Source organism: Larimichthys crocea, chromosome I (genome assembly GCF_000972845.2).
Source record: "Larimichthys crocea isolate SSNF chromosome I, L_crocea_2.0, whole genome shotgun sequence".
Taxonomy (NCBI): domain Eukaryota; kingdom Metazoa; phylum Chordata; class Actinopteri; family Sciaenidae; genus Larimichthys; species Larimichthys crocea.
In genome coordinates this window covers 10,092,259-10,115,522 of record NC_040011.1, presented here as the reverse complement: position 1 = coordinate 10,115,522, position 23,264 = coordinate 10,092,259, and the positions used below count along the sequence as shown (strand labels likewise).

The window sequence follows — 23,264 nt, the reverse complement described above, 5'->3', positions numbered from 1 at the left end:
GAATCCTATACTATCATGAGGGCTGGTGTATGCACATTAGAGTGAGGATGAGACAAGGCAAGATCTTTTGCCTGTGACACATGAACTTTTGGTTTGATTGAGAACAGTGTGAACTCACAGAATGCTGTTTAATATCATTTGTAAAATGGATGTAAAAAAGCTTTTGTTGAGTTTCTTCTGCATTTGACCAGTAGGAACCTGTACTCAGGGTCATCTGTGGGGTCTTTTCCAGTTCATCCAGACATTTCTCAATAACATGTTTGTTCTCCCACACTGTTTATACAGATGTGACAGGGAAGAAGGGCCATTTACAGTTGTATGTCCACCTGTCTAAAATGCATACACATGTGTCCTTGGACATGAGACGAAGGTTACAACATACAACATAATGACAAGACCTATGAAAGCCTTGCTGTTTCATGTACATGCTTTAAAACAATTGAGTCAGATGAAATCAGGCTGTGGTCTCAGCCTTCCATGTAACACATATAAATAACAGCAGTGTCATAATAATAATCTGCACACACATACAGTATACATATCTATTCCAAAAAAAAAAAAGTAATTTCTTGCTGACTCATATTTTCATGGTTTCACCTGCAGTAACCTCTCATAAAGTTACCTCAGGTCAGGGCCTATTATGTTATCTGTATTTATTTCTACCATGCATAAAGGTTCCAGGCTTTTGTTTCCTGTTAGCAGCACAAATGTGTAACTACAGCTAATTGTTCCTGTGTGAAAAAGAGTAAATATGATCAGAATAACCTGTGATGAAGTATGAACTAAAGAGTAAACATGAGCTAAAGACGATGAAGCTGTGACACAGATAAACCAAGGTCTCTGCTTACCAGACGTTGTCAGAGGATAATGAGCAGGGTGTTGTTGTTCTAATGCCTTGTAAAATTCAGATTTCAACATTTATTCAGAGTATAACATAGTGTAAGATGGAAAGAGCACACAAGTCAAACTAGATGGAACAGTATACTCATTGAAATCTATACATATTAAGATTGAAATTGCACTTTGTTCCTTCAAGTACATACTCAATACACTATTCTATATATTGTACATTATATTATCATTATACTTTTATTGTCTTACATTCATTTCTGGAGGTTCACCTTAATGTTTACTGTAACTGCTATAAGTAAAGCCCTAAATCTGCCCTAACTTCAGCCTGACCACCATTGTAACATTAAACCAAGTCTAATAAATAACTTCACAGTGACTGTCACAGTGTAGACCAGGCATGCACACGTGTTTGAGCAGCTGGCCTTAACTTGACAACTGTGTCACTGTTATCAGAAAAAACGTATCACCTCATTACTTTAGTGTGACATAACTAATTCCTGTCCACAGTGAAAATGTTTGTGTCAGGACTGCTGGCTGATGGGGTTATTGGAGGTTACATAAACTGACTACAGTTCAGCTCTAATGGCCTAATAATGGTTAAATATTGTTAGATTAGCCTTCATATTAACTAGTAAATATCATAAATTTGCTTCCACTGCGGAAATGTGTTAAATCTAAAGTAGAGAGGAGGCAACTTTTGGGTCCCTGCAGTCACGTGAGAACAGTAACTAATTAATTAGTTGTAATAGTAATAAGTTAGTAATAAGTTGTCCACTGGTCATGGTTTTGGGGTATGATCCCCAGCTCCACCTGTCCACATGTTACACGGGACTCACACAGGAGGCGGAACGGCAGCGGAACGGCAGCGGAACGGTACTTTGCCCGGCGCCAACTCACACCGGACGCGGATCAGCCGCGGAACGGCAGTGGAGCGAGCCGGCCGTATTCACGCGAGAATCCTGGACATACCCGAGACCCCGCGATAAACTGTGTATAAAGAAAACAACAAACAGCTGACTTTGCTTCTCCGACGTGGAGGAGATTATAAAAAGCATCTGTTGTGTCATAAATTATTGTGTGTTGTTCCACTTCAACAATTAGTCTCTCGTTGAGACCCTTTGATCGATCTTTGATCACCTGGTGCCACCGGTCGTGATGTAACGTTGATGTGAAGTTGTAAAAAGCTACATGAACTGCGTATTGTGTTTTATTTTGAAAGGGGTCGGAAGTTTATTATGTTGATTCTGTGTCGGATTTCCTGTCTGGTGCGCAGTGCTCTGTTGAAATTTACGAGAAATAGAAATCCTGCGGAAAGCTCGCGCCGTGGCGCGGAGAGCCGCTTCTGGGACGCTTCTGATCCGCGTCTGATCCGCGCCCGGTGTGAGTGCTCTCATTGACTAGACTGGATTCTATTTGCTACGGTGACCGCGGCGGTGCCATTCCGCTTCCGTTCCGCGTCCTGTGTGAGTTGGCCTTTAAAGTGTTTCTGGATTAAAGAAAAACATTGTTGCAGTCCATTGAAAGGTGGTCAGGTGACCACACCCAGATGTGTGCAATACACTGCACTATTGTAGTACTGCAAACACTTCACTAAACAGGTTGTGAACTGCACGAGCCTGAAGTATGGCTATTTTTAGGTTATGTCAGTACATATGATATATAACTATAACTCTAAAATAACTTAATGTAAACTCTCAATTAGTGCAAATATATTGATCCATGTAGCAAGTTGATGAGCACTTAGAACCTTGCATGGCAGCCAATGCCATCAGTGTATGAATTTGTGTGAATAGGTGAATGAGATATGTCCTGTAAAAGTGTCTTGAGTGGTTAGAAGACTAGAAAGTACAGTCCATCCTATAGCCGTCCTGTGTGGTTTTGGAACTATATTTGAAGACATATTTCAAATTCTTGAAATTTTCTGAATGAACTTCATGTCTTAAAGTGATGATGGACTGTTGTTCCTCTTCGCAGTTCAGCAGCTCTTACCATGATATGGATTACTACAGTAGTTGAATATGGCTATTTACTGTATGATCTTAAACATATTAAGACGGCAAGATATTCCACAAATTAACTTAGACCTGTTAACAGAAAAGCATTCCAGGTGATCATGAAGCTGAGAGAGATACAAGTGTGTTCAAAGCTGTCATCAAAGCAAAAGAATCAAACAAAACATATTTTGCTTTGGTTACACTTTTTTGTTTGCATATGTGTTATGTTGCCATTGATAATCTACACTGTAGAAAGTAACAAAAATGAATGAATGACAAAGTGTATCCAAACTTTGGACTAGCACTGTACATACTGTATATAGAGAGAGCTCTAATGTATGCTGAAGTTCTTGGAAGAGAACGTTTTTCTGTTGTATTTGCAGAGTTTAATAGATGCAGACATGAGAACATTGTGCACGGACAGGCCTACAAACATATCGATTTATTATTCATTTGTACATCATGCACAAGTCAACACAAGCATGTGGGTTGCACTTTCCTACAGCGCAAAAATTTCAGATTGACAAGGAATAAAAGTAAAACGTGTATATTTAGAATTATGTTCTGACCTCACTTTTTTTATTATGCAAATGAAAATATCATGAAACAAAATACAACTTATCTCATTGATAAGCAGCATGTCAAGCAGCAGCAATAATGACGCTGAAAGGGGAGATGTACACTGGCATACAGTATAAAGGTCAGCATTGGCCAACAGTCAGACACATCTGAAATTATAGCAGTGTTGGAGAGAGAAAGCCAGACAGAGGAAAGTCCAAGGTTAATTGAAGCTCTATCTACTACTACAAAGTGAACTCACTAAAAGATTCTGATTGCAGTAGTTCACTCAAGAAATTTTTGCTACTTTAGTACTCTTTGTTGAGAAATAAAGGGAGATGTGGGTATGTTGAGTAGGCTTTGAAGCAGTATTACACTTTTCTTTTATTGTAAAATGCAGATCTACATATGGGTAACAAATCAAAAACTTCCCAGTAGAGAAGTAGAGAAAATTAAAAATAAAAACAGTAATGTAACTCTACAAGATTTTTAGTGAATAGGCAAAACATGAAAACATACACATGCCGAATAAAATAAATTTATATTGCCTGTTTATCATGGATTAAAGATGCTACCACTTCAAAACTTTACTCTGAGATCAAACAGAGACTGGAAGTGTTTGGCTCAATATTACTGGATACACTAAAAATTCCAATAGTTATATTGAAAGTATGTTTAGAATACATGTTCTTTAGAAGCAAATTAAAGCAACAAAATATATAATTCAATCTATTTACATATATTCTCTAAATTTACACTATGTACAATCTATACTTCAATCACTGTACTCCCCTGACAGACAGAGCCTAGAAGTTTGATTTCAGCTTGTACCTGAAGTCCACATCATAGGTAGGCTGAAGGATTCCCAGACCAGCACGGGACTGATCAAGAGGAGGGACTTTGATAGCAGGGTCCAAAAGTTCCATGTCAAAATATGATAGCACCAGAGTCAGAAACTGCTTGATCTCATACACAGCAAAAAATCTGCCAGGGCATTTTGTAACCCCAGAGCCAAAGGGCATGTAGAAGTAACGCAACCGCCGGCCACTGCGCTGGAAAGTGTTTTTTTCCTGACCCTGCTCATCCAGAAAACGGTCAAACTTATATTCCTGTGGCGTGAAGAGGAGAGAGAAAGATGAGTTTTTTGTCAACACAAATTATTGTAATTTCCTGAAGAAAAGAGTTTTTACATTTATTCAGCAGTGATTATAAAGAAGTCTTACATAGGGATCTTCGTAGATTTCTGGGTCATAGTGCAGCATAGGCGGATATAGGGCAATAACATCATCTTTTCTTATACGGTAAGCTTCGTGGTTGTCGAGGTGAAGCAAGAAGTCCTCCTTGGCAACACGCACATTCATGGAGGCACTGGAAAGACGCATGGCTTCTTTTACGATGCTGTCTATAAATATAAAGCAGAAAGAAAGACAAAGAAATAGGTTGAAAACATTTCATTTAAAAGGATAAGACATCCAAATTCTATACAGACCACCTCTAAGACCATAGGGGTTTGTTATATGCCATGTAGGCAAAGCCAGACTTTTTTATTGTAAAATGTAATTTAACAGTAGTTTAACAGTTTAATATTATATACCTAGAACAGGCATGTTGTCCAGCTGCTCCCTGGTGAGTTTCAGTGTGGGGTCGCTGGGGTCAGCAGTCAGACCTGAATCTTCCAAAACTTTGTGCACTTCCTCACGAGCTGCTTTCATGGCATCTGGACTCCTTAGAAAGGATACAGAAGCCTGTTAGTTATATTACTGGCACTGTTTAGATGTACTATTATGCACTATGAAACAGAATATAGAACTATGAGTATACCTGATCATATAAAAGAGACTCCAGAAGGTAGCAGGTAGGGTGTTAGCTTGTGAAGCCCAGAGCAGAGCAACATGGGTCCTGGCCTTGCTCAGGTCATTAAAGGTAGATAAGGAATCATTCAGGATCATCCTCATGGAGATTAGATCAGAAACATTCTCCCTCTTGGACAGTTTTTCAGCAAGCATGGTCTTTGCTAGATTCTAGATGTTTGAAATGAAAAGACGGTCATATACATGTGGATCCATATTTTTTTTTGGTCATTTCCACCAGTGATAGCCATAGAAAAATCACACTTACCTCTCTGGCACTGTAGGCACTCTTGAAGACGTGGATGGGCAGGCCTGCTACCAATGCTGGGAAGATCTTGTCAAACTCTTTGAAGTTCTCCAAAGCATTGAGCACTAAGGCTTTCTGAGCAGCCTGGCGAGCCTGACACTTTTCTTCACCAAGCTCTTTACCAAACAAAGTCAGGTAGCCTGACTCAAACATCACCTGGAGGACAGCAGGACAGAAGAAACCTGTTAGAAGATCAGCAGTTCAATCCCCTACTTCTCCAATCTGCATGTTGAAGTGTCCTTGGTCAAGATACTGAGTCTCTATTTATTCTAATGGCTTGGCCATCCGTGTGTGAATGTGATGTGTAGTGTAAAAACGCCTTGAGTGGTTGGGAGAGTTAGGCACTGTATATGTACAGTCCATTCACTACTGACCTTGTAACAGAAAGCAAAGATGCCATCCACCTCCCAGTGTTTTTTGCTAGGGCTGAGTGTGTCTGACCGCAGCATGACATCCTGGAGGTGGCCCATCATGGTTTCTATCAGGGAAGGCAGAGCCTCACCCTGCAGTGTCTTCAGAAATGTTTGGTGGAGGTTCTCTGTGGTGTGGCCATGGCGAGGGTCAAAGCTGTCATGGCCGAATGCCTGTTGAGGAAAAGAAGAAGACGTTTAGGACCATTGAAGCACTCATAGATAACATGAAAAAGTATTCTATGGAAGGAGAAAAATATCCTGACAGAATATGAAATGAATAATAAAATATCAATAATAAAATATCAAATAACATGAATTGACCTTGACTGAGGTCGCAAAGTGGAACTTCCTCCAATCCAAGTGTCTCCCCTGTCTGATGACTGAATGGTAAGAGAAGGGGTCACACAGGAAGTGGATGTACTGGCCTGCGATCTTACAGGTGAAAATATGCCCATACTTCTTCTGCCGGCTACGGAGGAACAGGAGAGGGTTGGCCCCAAACTGCAGAGCACAACCCAGATAGGGGATGAAGCCATTCTCAACTGCAGGCTCACCAGTGTGCCTGTGGGCATTGACAAGAAAGAGAAAGAAAGATATTCATTACTAAGTGGGGGTTCAGACAGGATCAGGAGCAGTGACAAAAACGGAGGTCTTTCATTCATTTCAGTGGATTGCCGCAAAAAAAAAAAAAAACGCACCACATCGCATCTGAGGGAGAGAAGTTAATTCAGTTCCAACTTTGGGGGAAACGGAGCCACACGTCACACTCCGGCCGGCAATAGGGCTGCCAAGATTAGTCGATTAGTCGCGATTATGTAACAAATTTAGTAGTCGACGCATCAGTTTTTTTTTTTTTTTAACTTTGTTTTTCTCTCGAAACTTCGGCTGCAGCTTCCACTGTCACGTCTGCCTTTCTGTCACATACACACACACACACCCCTACGCATATGCACAGTAGTGGTAATTGGTGTCAGGTGACTGTACCCAGTAGTCAAGTTGTAAAATGAAACCAGGGGGGATGGTGAAACTTTTAATTTATGTGACATATTTTCCAGCAGGGGGGTCTGGGGGTCCTCCCCCAGAAAATTTTGTATGTCTTAGATGCAATTTCCTGCATTCTAGTCAATTTTAGGGTGACTTGCTAGACATGGCAAATCCTAAATCCCATCTGATTCATAGCTTGCATTCTCAGTTGCATGGCCTGCACAAGACAATACTATTTATCGGAAAGAAACAATAACCACTTAACTATGGACATCATGTCATTCACATCTTTTTTAAACATATTTGTAAAAACATTTTAAATATCTTTATTTGTGAATGTGCTCAAATATTTTTTTTTAAACACAACTTTGTGTATGTTTTTAACATCTTTGTGTGTTTTAAACACAACTTTGTGTATGTTTTTAACATCTTTGTGTGTTTTCTAAACATATTTAAATACATTTAAACACATTTTTTTTTTTTTGGCCTTTTTATGCCTTTTATTGATAGTACAGCTGAAGATAGACAGGAAGCAGGGGGCAGAGAGAGGGGGAATGACACGCAGTAAATGGCCGTCCGATGCGGGATTCGAACCGGGGCCAGCTGCAGCGAGGACTATAGCCTCTACACACGAGGCGGCCGCTTAACCCACTACGCCACCGACCGCCCCACATTTAAACACATTTTTGTTAAAAAAACATCTTCACTTAAGAAAACACAATTTAAGGAGGAGGAAAGAAGACTTCAAGTTTTAAGACGACGCGATGTTTGAAACAAGCGGTATTAAAGAATATGAAGCAGCAGGTAGCAGCTAGCGGTGCTGCTAAGGCTAAAACAACACAGAGTGTGGATGATATCACACCTGTCACCTGTCGACCAATCAGAGTCAGGAGAATCTATTAGTACCGCCCACATTCACCTTTGACCCACCAATGACGATCCAGAATGAAGTAAACCTAAAGGTAGTATATCGCAGCAAGAGGTCACACTTCACTGTCAAAGCCTCTTTGTCTTTATGTAACAACCAGGAGCTTCATGACTGATTCAAACTAAAGCAGAGACATTAGCAGATACACTAGCAGTGTTTCTTCGCGCTGAAATAGAACTTTTGACAGAAACAGCAAAGATAAGACATACTGTGTCGTTTTGTGGATTTTTTTTGCTACTCTTTGGGGGCTAGCTCGCCGAGTTTTCATTGCACAGTGATGAGACACATATCTTTGTAAGATATATTTTTATTTTTTCCCCCGCTGCGCCTCTGGCGCCCCCCAAGGGAGGCACGCCTCACACTTTGAAAACCGCTGACATAGGTAATAGACTGATTATCATGAAGCCCCCCTAATGTTGAATGGTAATTCTATTCTATCCAGTGTTAATATAAGTAATTTCACATGCGTTGATAAATGCCTAGGGATGGAGAAGGGATGGACCATTTTAGAAGAGGGATGATTTTGACCATTTACCCCCCAGGGGGGATGCCACCCCCCCCCATCCCCCCTCAACTCGAGTACTGACTGTACCGTAAATGATACCATAACACAGACCCTCCAGGAATTCACGATGTTGCGATTTGCAACTTCAACGCAACTTCGTGAATCCCCGTGAACTAGGGCGGTGTGCAATTTTAACCAATCACCGCGATTTTTCTGCAACTTCCGCGCAGTCTGCCCGGGGGGGGGTTAAACTCAGCGGGTCAGGAAGGCCCTTTTTTGTCACGCTACTCATCCCCAGAGTTTTTTGTCGCACATACACCAAACGGGTTATCGAACGACCGGCTCGGCCGGGAATCGATTGCTATGACTTTTCTAAGAGTTTCGGCAAACGGTTTGCCAAAATCCCGAAAAACGAAGCCAAAAAAATGATGGTGTGTATTGCGAGAACTTCCAGAGCTAGGTGATGATGTCATCGCTAGAGTGGAGAGGGGAGAGAACGATCAGTGAAAAAAATAAAACGTATTCGCTACCGTGGCCTCAAATGCCCAGCTAAAGACATGATTATCCCTCAAATGTAGGAAAATCGAGGTGTCGCCAGTGATAACACTATTGAACGTTATAGTTTTGCTCCATACAGGCTAATTGATCGAGTACCCCCCTCCACGCCTCATTCATCCCATGGTTTTTGGAACACAGAATTTTCTGAAAGGAGCAGGGAGCACGTGTGCTTTCTGAGTCCTACGGCCAAAGTTTATACAATTTTCGCTGAAACTTGGCACAGACATTATTACACAAGACAAGCATTCTTCTGGTCATTTCAGATTTTGGTTTGATGCATCATACCTATAGGTTTTTTTTGGCCACCTTCGCGGGGGATCATTCAGACATACTGTGCGTCTCAGTGGACAGACACAGTGCATGCAGCACCTGTGACTAATTACTCTGACCTGCAGCTCACCCTGGTTGCATAGATAGAGAGACAGACACACCACACACAGGCAGACAGACAGGCCGACACAACACCCACACAACCACCACACACACACGCAGTTGGAGGGCAGATGCAGTCTGTAATCCCACCTGACGCAGGTTCACTCTTCGCCGAAGCCTCTAGAGGACGCAAGAGGAAGCATGTTCTGGACACGGTCTTAATGTCATGACGGAGAAAAACGAAAAGTGGATAAACTGGAAAAAAAGTGATTAAAAACTCGGAAAAAACAAAGGAGGAATCTCCCCGGCGACCACGACCTGCAGGAGTGCAGTTGGAGGATTCGCCTGGGTGAAGAATCGCAGCGGTGAGAGATTGTCCTGCTGTGCTAATGCTAAATGCTAAAACGCTAATGCTACAAGCTAAACGGCTAAGTCCGTGAGCTAACCCCTAGCCTCAATGCTAATATCGGAGCGCTAGCTCCGGGCTAATCCGCACTGCTAGTCACACCAAGTATTGATGAATAGCTCTGATTGTAACAATTTGTCTAGCTTTTACTTGAGTTATGGTGTGCTATGTGTGTGACTGTGACCATATTGTTTATTTTTAGCACATTAAGTTATGGTTTCTTACTGTGAACATTACAAGAGTTTACATTTGTGTTATTGTGATAATTAATATGTTAATTGCTATGTAAATAGCCATATATATATGTGATGGTACTGTTAGAAAAATAATCCATTTGGTATCATAATATACTTAAATTATTTACCTTTGCTACTGAGAAATTGTGATCTTATTTTGCAATACAAGTTTAGTTAAACACTTATTCTCTACAGAATATAGAGACAATTTAAAGTGATTCATAGTTTAAGATCTGGAATTGAAGTATATGTTCTGATCCTACTTATTAGTCACACCAAGTATTGATGAATAAGCTCTGATGTAACATTTGTCTAGCTTTTACTTGAGTTTATGGTGTGCTATGTGTGTGACTGTGACCATATTGTTTATTTTAAGCACATTAAGTTATGGTTTCTTACTGTAAACATTACAAAGAGTTTACATTTTGGTTTTTGTGATAATTAATTGTAATTGCTATGTAAATAGCATATTATATATGTGATGTACTGTTAGAAAAATAATCATTTGGTATCATAATATACTTATAATTATTTACCTTTTGCTACTGAGAAATTTGATCTTATTTTGCAATACAAGTTTAGTTAAAGCACTTATTCTCTACAGAATATAGAGACAATTAAAGTGGATTCATAGTTTAAGATCTGAGAAATTGAAGTAATATTGTTCTGATCCTACTTATTGTAGGTCAGGTTTTTGAGGAACCCTTGGATTTTTCGATCGAGCCTGTCTGGAGGACCGAGCCAGAGAGAGATGTGCGAGCTGACCCTGAAGGATCGTAGACGTACCCGCGGAATTTAATCCTTTTGCTCACTTTTACACATACACACACACCCACACAATCGTGTGGCTGGACTGACACCCTAAGGGTGCAGATATAGTGAAGTGAACAGAACAATAAGAAAAAAACACGCGCACTGCGAAAACTTTTTATTTTGATCTTATTCTTTCTATACACTACCCGGGTTAGGCTGTTGTATGTATTTCATGTGGTTTATTATTCTCCCCAGCTTCATATTAAATAGGGGAGGCATTTTCTCCTTAACAAAAAAGAGCCACAGTGTCGTGTCGTTCATGTGCATCGGTTGGTTACACCTGGGCTCCGTAGCCGAATTTAAATCTTCTGTTTCTTATTCTGGCCATTAGTTCAAGTTATTATTATCATTACTAATACTTTTCTGCTTCAGAAGGGTTACACTAATATTAACTGTTAGCCCATCAGCGTTAACATGTTAATGCTAACATGCTAATGTTAACATGCTAATGCTAAAATGCTAATGCTAACATGCTAATGCTAACTGCTATCCCATCAACGCTAAAATGCTAATGATAACATGCTAATGCTAAAATGCTAATGCTAACTGCTAGCGCAACAGCGCTAACATGCTAATGCTAACATGCTAATGTTAACATGCTAATGCTAAAATGCTAATGCTAACATGCTAATGCTAACTGCTATCCCATCAACGCTAAAAGTCATAATTTAACATGTTTTAATGCGGTAACATGCTAAGGGCTACCTGGGAAAACTAATAAAGCGAACTGCGTTCGACCATCAACGCTAATGAACATAATATTAACATGTTAATGGCTAGACAGGTAGATCATAACTCCTAGGCCAGTCAGTACGTTAACATGCTAATGCTAAAATGCAAATGTTAATGCTAACTGCTAGCTAAAACTGCTAATGCTAATTGCTAGCACTTAAGCGCTAGCTGCTCCTGTGTCTAAATAAACATGTTAAAAATGACTGTTTGAGGTGTGCTTTTTGAATACAGACCCCCTGCAACAGCCCACTCGTCACTCTCAAAATTTCTTTTCTAGTACTGAATTTGCTGAGCAGTGTCAGTAATAATGTATGGGGACGACGGGGCCAGAGTCAGGCACACTCAAAATTTCTTTAGAAATTTTTCTAGTTATTATTGAGTGTGCCTGAAGGAGCACACTCTTTATTATCTCTCGGGCTTATTATTATTATTGGTGTGGGTGCCTGAAGGGCTCCCACACTATTGTTATCCTACATCTTTAATATTATTATTTTTCTTCTTCTGTACGTTTTTTGTCCCGTAACTACTCCTACAAATTTTGTCCCACAAAAATAAAAATTATACCACTAGATTCAGCTCATTCATGCCACTGCTGCTATTACTTTTCTCAATTCTACTATTAATATTCTACAAATTATTAAACTTTTTCTGCAAATATTTTCCTATTTAAAATGCATTACACAAACTTCAAATCATTCTACAAAACTTCTACAAACATTCTACAATTTCAACAAGTTCTACTACTACTACAGACTTCATTCAAATTTCAAATTGTACACAAACTCTTCAACTATTAAACTCGTATTTAACTTTTTTCAAAATCTTTTACCGTTTTTAAACTATCAAGGCTCAAAGTTGAGCAGGTTTTTAGTCAAATTTCTGGGTTTATAATGGGTGTGTATGTGGCGGAATGTTTGTGCTAGAGTGGATGACATCATCAGCTAGAGTGAGGAGCAGGGAGAAAAATCAGTGAAAAAATAAAACGGATTCGACTACCGTGGCCTCAAATGCCCCACTACAGACACGATTTCTACATAGAAACGTAGCAAAATTTGTTGTATCACTCACATTCGCCTGCCAAAGCTGTCAGACATATAGTTTTGGCTCCGTACGCGCTCATTGATCGACTACTCCCGCCAACAGCCTCATAGACTCCCATATCAAAAAAGGAGGAAAATTTTCTGGAGAAAGGCAGAAGTAACGTTTCTCTCTCTTGCTCCTGAGGACATATTTCTTCATTTATCGACACAAAATGAATATGTAAAACAATCAGGAAGGTCTCATCGTGCCTCAGGTTAAGCCGGTTCAATGATTGGAACTACGGTTTGGCCAGAAGTCCTTCCTTTTCGAGAGCAGTTCTCACCATTTTCTCTTAGTCTCTAACTGACATTCTAACAGGTGCAAACTGCTCCCCTGATTACAGTTGGTCCTGGTTGCTTGGCAACCTCAGCCTGCGTGAAGGAGAAGAGGGGGGAGGGGCCACCAGAAGCTGAGCAGCAGCCATTTTAGTAGTTCTTGGCACTAATTCAAACTACATATTTCAACAGGATCTTGTACTATTACTGTACTATTACACTTTTGCTAATGTTAACATGCTAATGTTAACATGCTAATGTTAACTGTTAGCCTATCAGCACATTAGCGCTAACATGCTAATGTTAACATGCTAATCTTAACTGCTAGCCCATCAACGTTAACATGCTAATGTTAACATGGTAATGCTAACATCCTAATGCTAACATGCTAATGCTAAAATGCTAATGTTAACATGTTAATGCTAACATGCTAATATTAACTGCTAGTGCATCAGCGCTAACATGGTAATGCTAACATTCCAATGCTAACTGCTAGCCCATCAGAGTTAACATGCTAATGTTAACATGCTAATACTAACATGCTAATGTGAACTGTTAGCCTATCAGCACATCAGCGCTAACATGCTAATGTTAACATGCTAATGTTAACTGTTAGCCCATCAACGGTAACATGCTAATGCTAACATGCGAATGTTAACATGCTAATGTTAACATGCTAATGTTAACATGCTAATGTTAACTGCTAGCCCATCAGCGTTAACATGCTAATGTTAACATGCTAATGTTAACATGCTAATGCTAACATGTTAATGCTAAAATGCTAATGTTAACATGTTAATGCTAACATGCTAATGTTAACTGCTAACCCATCAGTGCTAACATGCTAATACTAACATGCTAATGCTAACATGCTAATGCTAACTGCTAGTCCATCATCGTTAACATGGTAATGCTAAAATGCTAATGCTAATTGCTAGCATGTAAGCGCTAGCTGCTCCTGTGTTTAAATAAACATGTTAAAAATGACTGTTTGAGGTGTGCTTTTTGAATACAGACCCCCTGCAACAGCCCACTCGTCACTCGTCAATCCAAAATTTCTTTTCTAGTACTAAATTTGCTGAGCAGTGTCAGTAATAATGTATGGAGACGACGGGGCCAGAGTCAGGAACACTCAAAATTTCTTTAGAAATTTTTCTAGTTATTCTTACGCCCTTTTTTTGTCACGCTACTCCTCCCAGAGTTTTTGTCGCACATACACAAAACCGGTATCAAAACGACCGGCTCGGCCGGGAATCGATGGCTATGACTTTTCTAAGAGTTTTGCATGTTTTTTGCGAATTTATTGCGAAAAATTTTTCATAAGGAATGAATGGGGAGGCCCGAAAAAAAATACATTTCAACAGACATTTTCAACAATGAACTGCTCTGGCATACTTTCACCGAGAGACTTCGTTTGAACTTTAAAACGTAGGTATGCTTCTCTTATCTTCAGGGATTCACTACACTCATCGACAGCTTTTACCGTTTTTAAACTATCAAGGCTCAAAGTTGAGCAGGTTTTTAGTCAAATTTCTGGGTTTATAATGGGTGTGTATGTGGCGGAATGTTTGTGCTAGAGTGGATGACATCATCAGCTAGAGTGAGGAGCAAGGAGAAAAATCAGTGAAAAAATAAAATGGATTCGACTACCGTGGCCTCAAATGCCCCGCTACAGACACGATTTCTACATAGAAACGTAGCAAAATTTGTTGTATCACTCACATTCGCCTGCCAAAGCTGTCAGACATATAGTTTTGGCTCCGTACGCGCTCATTGATCGACTACTCCCGCCAACAGCCTCATAGACTCCCATATTAAAAAAGGAGGAAAATTTTCTGGAGAAAGGCAGAAGTAACGTTTCTCTCTCTTGCTCCTGAGGACACATTTCTTCATTTATCGACACAAAATGAATATGTAAAACAATCAGGAAGGTCTCATCGTGCCTCAGGTTAAGCTGGTTCAATGATTGGAACTACGGTTTGGCCAGAAGTCCTTCCTTTTCGAGAGCAGTTCTCACCATTTTCTCTCAGTCTCTAACTGACATTCTAACAGGTGCAGACTGCTCCCCTGATTACAGTTGGTCCTGGTTGCTTGGCAACCTCAGCCTGCGTGAAGGAGAAGAGGGGGGAGGGGCCACCAGAAGCTGAGCAGCAGCCATTTTAGTAGTTCTTGTCACTTAATTTGAACCTGTCTGTGTAAAATGGCAGACAGAGACAGCAGGGCGTTAGCGCAAGCTGTAAAGACATGCTATTTGCAAACATTAGCGACCAATGCTAAAATTAGTGCTAATTAACATTAGCAACTAGGAATTAAATACATGTTAATTACTAACATGCTCATGTTAATTGCTAACCCGTCAGCCCATCAGCAATAACATGCTAATGTTAATTCTAACAGGTGCAGATTAGCTGCTGCTGATTAGGTCCTGGTTGCTTGGCAACCTCAGCCTGCTTGAAGGAAGAGAGGGGGGAGGGGTCACCAGAAGCCGAGCGGCAGCCATTTTAGTAGTTCTTGGCACTTAATTTGAACTTGTCTGTCTAAAATGGCAGACAGAGACAGCAGAGCAGCTAGCTCGTTAACATGCTAATGATAATTACCATTAGCCACTAGGAATTAAATACATGCTAATGTTAACTGCTGGCGCTTCAACGTTAACATGCTAATGTTAACATGTTAATGTTAACATGCTAATGCTAACTGCTAGCGCATCAGCGTTATCATGCTAATGCTAACATGGTAATGCTAACATGCTAATGCTAATTAACATAAGCCACTTGGAACTAAACACATGTTAATTACTAACATGCTAATGCTAAAATGCTAATGCTAACATGCTAATGCTAACATGCTCATGCTAACTGCTAGAGCATCAGCGCTAACATGCTAATGCTAACATGCTAATGGTAACATGCTAATGTTAACTGCTATCCCATCAGCGCTAAAATGCTAATGCTAACATCCTAATGCTAACTGCTAGTCCATCATCGTTAACATGTTAATGCTAAAATGCTAATGGTAACATGCTAATGGTAACTGCTAGTCCATCATCGTTAACATGCTAATGATAACATGCTAATGCTAACTGCTAGATAAAAATGCTAATGTTAATTGCTAGCATGTAAACGCCAGCTGCTCCTGTGTCTAAATAAACATGTTAAAAATGACTATTTGAGGTGTGCTTTTTGGATACAGACCCCCAGCAACAGCCCACTCTCAAAATTTATTTTCTAGTACTGAATTTGCTTTGCAGTGTCAGTAATAATGTATGGGGACGACGGGGGCCAGAGTCACGCACACTCAAAATTTCTTTAGAAATTTTCTAGCTATTATTCCTCTTCCGTTTCTTCCGTGTTTTTTTCGGTTCGCTTCTCCTCCCAGAGTTTTTGTCGCACATACACAAAACGAGTATCAAAACGACCGGCTCGGCCGGGAATCGATTGCTATGACTTTTCTAAGAGTTTCGCATGTTTTTCACGAATTTATTGCGAATTTATTGCGAAAAATTTCCCATAAGGAATGAATGGGGAGGCCCGAAAAAAAATACATTTCAACAGACATTTTCAACAATGAACTGCTCTGGCATACTTTCACCGAGAGACTTCGTTTGAACTTTAAAACGCAGGTATGCTTCCCTTATCTTCAGGGATTCACTACACTCATCGACAGCTTTTACCGTTTTTAAACTATCAAGGCTCAAAGTTGAGCAGGTTTTTAGTCAAATTTCTGGGTTTATAATGGGTGTGTATGTGGCGGAATGTTTGTGCTAGAGTGGATGACATCATCAGCTAGAGTGAGGAGCAGGGAGAAAAATCTGTGAAAAAATAAAACGTATTCGACTACCGTGGCCTCAAATGCCCAGCTACAGACATGATTATCCCCTCAAATGTAGGAAAATTCGAGGTGATCGCAGTGATAACACTATTGAAGCTGTTATAGTTTTGGCTCCATACAGGCTAATTGATCGAGTACCCCCCTCCACAGCCTCATTCACTCCCATGGTTTTTGGAGCATAGAATTTTCTGAAAGGAGCAGGGAGCACGTGTGCTTTCTCTGACTCCTACGGCCAAAGTTTATACAATTTTCGCCTGAAACTTGGCACAGACATTATACACAAGACAAGCATTCTTCTGGTCATTTCAGATTTTGGTTTGATGCATACCTTATAGGTTTTTTTTGGCCACCTTCGAGGGGGATCATTCAGACATATACTGTGCATCTCAGTGGGACAGACAGTGCATGCAGCACCTGTGACTAATTACTCTGACCTGCAGCTCACCCTGGTTGCTTGGCAACCTCAAGCATGCCTTTGACTAACTTTTTTGAAGTCTCTGTATGATATCAGACTATCAAGACTACATTTTTAAAGTCGGCCATTTTATCCTTGTCTCTCACAAACACAAACACATAGATAGAGAGACAGACAGACCACACACAGGCAGACAGACAGGCAGACGCACACACACACACACACACACACATACAGAACAAGCATACACACACAGGACACGTTTTTAAAAATAAGACCAATAAAAAGGCAATGATGACACAGCTTGTTGTATTAATACTGAATTTTCTGAGCAGTGTCAGTAATAATGCATGGGGACGACGGGGCCAGAGTCACGCACACTCAAAATTTCTTTAGAAATTTTTCTAGTTTTTATTTTTTCTTCTTCCGTACGTTTTTCGGCATCTAACTACTCCTACAAATTTTAGTCCCACAAAAATAAAAATTATACCATTAGATTCAGCTCATTCATGCCATGGGTGTTATTACTTTTCTACATTCTACTATTAATATTCTACAAATTATTCAACTTTTTCTGCAAATATTTTCTCATTTAAATTACATTACACAAACTTCAAATCATTCTACAAAACTTCTACAAACATTCTACAATTTCAGCAACTTCTACTTCTACTACAAACTTCATTCAAATTTCAAATTGTACACAAACTCTTAAACTATTAAACTCAAACTTTTTCAAAATCTTTTACCATTTTTAAACTGTCATGGCTCAAAGTTGAGCAGGTTTTTACTCAAATTCTGCGTTTATAATGAGTATGTATGTGGTTTCCTAGAGTGATGACATCATCAGCTAGAGGGGACAGGAGGGAAAACGATCAGTGAAAAAATAAAACATTTTCGATTATGGTGGCCTCAAATGCACAGCTACAGACATGATTATACCATCAAAACGTAGGAAAATTTGAGGTGGTTGCAGTGATAACACTGTTCAAGCTGTCTCTGTTATAGTTTTGGCTCACTACAGGCTAATTGATCGAGTACCCCCCTCCACAGCCTCATTCACTCCCATGTTATTTGGAGCAGAAATCTTTCCGGAAGGAGGAGGCACCACGTGTGCTTTCTCTGACTCCTACGGCCAAAGTTTATACAATTTTCGCCTGAAACTTGGCACAGACATGATTCACAAGACGAGCATTCTTCTGGTCATTTCCGATTTCAGTTTGGACACCTTATGCCATTTCCTGTGCCACCTCTTCGAGGGAATTCATTTGAAGCTTTTGTGTCAGAGGGTCAGAGGGAGAGGGACTGAGCATGCACAGCTGTCACTAATTACTCAGACACAAACACAGAACACAGACAGCCAGAGAGGCAAAGACTGACACATAAATAAGACAAAACTCCCCCAAGACTCCCTTCAAAATGAGAGTCCCTTCAAAATAAAAGACTTAAAACTCTTCTTAACAGCTCTCAGCTACTTCCACTAATTTTGTACTACAGAAATAAAAATATAACGACATTCAGCTCATTTTACTTATACACTAACCTTCTACAATCCTTTTACACTTTAAACTACTTCTGCTACTACTACAGATTAAAATACAAATACATCATACAAACTTCAAATCTTTCTACAGACCTACAATTTAAACTACTTCTCCTTTACTACAGATTAAAATACAAATACATCATACAAACTTCAAATCTTTCTACAGACCTACAATTTAAGCTACTTCTCCTTTACTACAGACTTCATTCAAACTACACATTTCATCAGTGAAAAAATAAAACGTTTTCGACTATGGTGGCCTCAAATGCACAGCTACAGACATGATTATACCATCAAAACGTAGGAAAATTCGAGGCGCAGTGATAACACTGTTGAAGCTGCCTCTGTTATAATTTTGGCTCGCTACATGTTAATTGATCGACTACCCCCCCTCCCCCACAGCTTCATAGACTCCCATGTATTTTGGAGCAGAAATCTTTCCGGAAGGAGGAGGCACCACGTGTGCTTGCTCTGACTCTTGAGGCCAAAGTTTATACAATTTTTGCCTGAAACTTGGCACAGACATGATCCACAAGAGCATTCTTCTGGTCATTTCAGATTTTGGGTTGTTTTTGGTCACCATTCAGACATATACTGTGCATCTCAGTGGGACAGACACAGCGCGACTAATTACTCTGACCTGCAGCTCACCCTGGTTGCTTGGAAACCTCAAGCATGCCTTTGACTAACTTTTTTTGAAGTCTGTGTATGATATCAGACTATCAAGACTACATTTTTAATGTCGGCCATATTATCCTTGTCTTTCGCAGACACGAACACAGACACATAGATAGAGAGACAGACACACCACACACAGGCAGACAGATAGGCAGACGCACACACACACACACACACACACAGACAGAACAAGCACACATGCATGCACACACACACACAGGACAAGTTTTTCAAAATAAGAGTCCCTTCAAAATAAGAGCCCACTAAAAAGACAATGATGACACAGCTTGTTGTATAAATACTGAATTTGCTGAGCAGTGTCAGTAATAATGTATGGGGGTGACGGGGCCAGAGTCAGGTACACTCAAAATTTCTTTAGAAATTTTTCTAGGTATTATTATTAATCTTACGCCCTTTTTTTTTGGCTCACTACTCCTCCCAGAGTTTTTGTCACACATACACAAAACGGGTATTATAACGTGCGGCTCATGTGGCAACGGTTTTGCCAAAATCGCTAAAAAACAACGCCAAAATATGAATGGGTGTGTATTGCGAGAATTTTCGAGAGCTAGAGTGAGTGATGTCATCGCTAGAGTGGAGAGGAGAGACAACAATAAGTGAAAAAACAAAACGTGTTTGACTACCGTGGCCTCAAATTCACCACTACAGACACGATTTATACATAGAAACGTAGGAAAATTTGACGTCTCACTCACATTCGCCTGCTAAAGTTGTCAGATATATAGTTTTGGCGGTAGATGCAAAGATGCGGCAGCAACACCTATCGACAGCCTCATAGACTGCCATGTTAAAAAGGTGGGAAATTTTCTGGAGGAAAACAGAAGTGACGTTTCTCTGAATTGCTGTAAAGGGCACATTTCTTCATTTATTTACACAAAACAACTATGTAGACGCTCAAGACGCTCAGGATGCTCCAGGTTGAGCCGGTTCAATGATCAGAAATATGGTTTGGCCAGAGATCCTTCCTGTTCGAGGGAAGGTCTCAGCATTTTCTCTCTGTCTCTGTCAGGATTTCCAACTGACATTCTAATAGGTGCAGTAACTGCTCTGCTGATAAGAGTTGGCCCTGGTTGCTTGGCAACCTCAAGCCTGCCTGAAGGAGGAGAGGGGGGGAGGGGCTATTTTCAAAACAAGAGTCCCTTCAAAATAAAAGACTATATGTGTATTCAGTAACTGCTCTGCACATTAGGCCCGCCAGGCAGAAGCCATCAGGGAGAAGCCCAGCGGCGGCCATTTTAGCAGTTATAACGTTAGCTGTAAAGACATGCTATTTTCTAACATTAGCGACCAATGTTAAAATTAGTGCTAATTAGCATTAGCCACTAGGAATTAAAACCATAGTAATTGTTAACATGCTAATGCTAACATGCTAATGCTAATTAGCATTAGCCATTAAGAATTTAATACATGCTAATTGATAACATGCTTATGTTAATTGCTTGCGCATCAGCGCTAATATGCTAATGTTAACATGCTAATGCTAAATGCTAGTGCATAAGCACTAGCTGTTCCTGTGTCTAAATAAACATGTTAAAAATTACTATTTGAGGTGTACTTTTTAAATGACCTGCAGCTCACCCTGGTTACTTGGCAACCTCAAGCCTGCCTTTGACTAACTTTGTTGAAGTCTCTGTATGATATCAATGACTATCAAGACTACATTTTTAATGTCGGCCATTTTATCCTTCTCTCTCGCAGACACAAACACAGACACATAGATAGAAAGACAGACAGACACCACAGACAGACAGACAGACAGACAGGGCAGACACACACACGCAGACAGGACAAGCACACGCGCACATACACACAGGACAAGTCTTTCAAAATAAGAGTCCCTTCAAAATAAGAGCCCATTAAAAAGGCAATGACGACACAGCTTGTTGTATTAATACTGAATTTGCTGAGCAGTGTGAGTAATAATGTATGGGGGCGATGGGGCCACAGTCAGGCACACTCAAAATTTCTTTAGAAATTTTCTAGTTAACATTAAAGGAATACCAAATGGGGTCCTGGAGGACTGTACAAACCACCATTTTAACAGTTTTCTCCCATAAAACATTTATTTACCATTATTTTAGGAAAGTTACAGTTAATTTGCATATTTTGTAAAAACCAAAAGAACCCAATACATTTACAGACACATAAAATAATTATATATTCCTCTTGAACCAGATATGGAAATACCTGGTTTACATTGAACAGCAGCTCCACTGACTGCTTATTTATATTTTTGAGCACCTTTTGCTTCATTAGATGGTGAAGACTATTGTAACTCTTTGTTATCAGGCTGCTCTAATAAGTCTCTTAGGACTTTGCAGTTAATTCAGAATGCTGCTGCACGTGTTCTGACAGGAACCAAGATCAGAGATCACATCTCTCCCATTTTGGCTTCCTTGCATTGGCTACCTATTAAATCTAAAATAGAATTCAAAATTCTTCTCCTTACTTACAAAGCTCTTCATGGTCAGGCACCATCGTATCTAAAAGAGCTCATAATACCTTACTACCCCTCTAGAACACTGCGCTCTTAGGATGCTGGGTTCCTTGTGTTGAAGATGCAGTCACATCTCCCTTACCGAAAACCCTCTCTATCTATCTATCTATCTATCTATCTATCTATCTATCTATCTATCTATCTATCTATCTATCTATCTATCTGTCTATCTATCTATCTATATCTCTCTCTCTCTCTCCATATCTCCATCTCTCCATCTGTGGACATGTCTCATTAATGCATGTTACTAACCAAACTTCCCCAGAGTTTCTGTGCTCTGTCGTCCAGCAGGTTCTCGTGGATCGTGGCTGCTGCTGTGATCCTGCATGACGCCCACTACATATATTATTACTGTCATTATTACTACCATATCTATTACTGTAATCATTTTTATCATTCATTATAATTCATTGTCATTTTATCAGTCATTGTACAATATGTTTGTGTTGATTTGTCCTGTACACGTGACATCCATTGCACGTCTGTCCGTCCTGGGAGAGGGATCCCTCCTCTGTGGCTCTTCCTGAGGTTTCTTCCACATTTTTTTCCCTGTTAAAAGGGTTTTTGTGGGCAAGTTTTTCCTCACTCGAACCGAGGGTCTAAGGACAGAGGGTGTCACTCCCTGTACAGATTGTAAAGCCCTCTGAGGCAAATGTACTTTGTGACTTTGGGCTACACAAATAAAATTGATTTGATTTGATTTGATTTGACAGTTAATAAGAAAATGAGGGAAGAAACTGTAGCTGATCATGAACCTCTCGGCCACCAGAGTGCCCAGGTACATCTTCATTCTGAATATGAATAAACTTAAAATAGGTTTGACAGCATACCAAAACAAACTGTTTGATTAGAAGACACTGCATACTTATGTCATTTACATGGCCACATGAGTCATGCACAGTGTTGTTGTTTGCCTGGGTAAAAAATGTTGCTAAATTCTGGGTCAGGATATTCTTATTAATGCTGAATGTACTAGACACACTGTGTGAGTAAAATAAAGGAAATTCAAGTAGAAAAATAAATGCCTTACCTGCGTCGTATCCCCACAGCAAGCCACAGAAGGCAGCAGAATCCCACCACTACTGCCCAGATCAGAGCGATGCTTATAATCATGGTGATGATGATGAGGAGAAGTAAGAGAGGGAGATCCAACACAGCAACAGGCTCACTAACTCACTAATGTTCTACACTGATCACCCTGAATTCCACCCGTGATTTACCAGCTACTGTCTATTTCAACATGACAGTGCACTTTTAAATCTATGTGAACAACCAGTGTGAGCAGTGTGATGACAGACAGCAAGTCTGGTTTTTATACCTGCTTGGCCAGCAGGGAGGTGTCAGGAGAATGTTATGATGTCATAGTCAGCTGCAGGAAACATTCTTTTCTTTTATGTTTTGTTTGTGCAATAA

The 23,264-nt window shown here is 40.0% G+C and overlaps 1 protein-coding gene across 1 annotated transcript; it reads right to left on the bottom strand.

The window, feature by feature from the left end:
• Positions 1–3,227: 3,227 nt before the first annotated feature.
• On the bottom strand, positions 3,228–23,121 carry cyp7a1 (cytochrome P450, family 7, subfamily A, polypeptide 1). Its single transcript, XM_010754352.3, has 8 exons — positions 22,882–23,121; positions 6,296–6,536; positions 5,936–6,145; positions 5,523–5,717; positions 5,226–5,425; positions 4,999–5,129; positions 4,628–4,806; positions 3,228–4,513 (listed from the first exon to the last, which is right to left on the bottom strand). The coding sequence occupies exons 1-8, from the start codon at positions 22,962–22,964 to the stop codon at positions 4,211–4,213; spliced, it is 1,542 nt and encodes a 513-aa protein (XP_010752654.1). The 5' UTR covers positions 22,965–23,121; the 3' UTR covers positions 3,228–4,210.
• Positions 23,122–23,264: the final 143 nt, after the last annotated feature.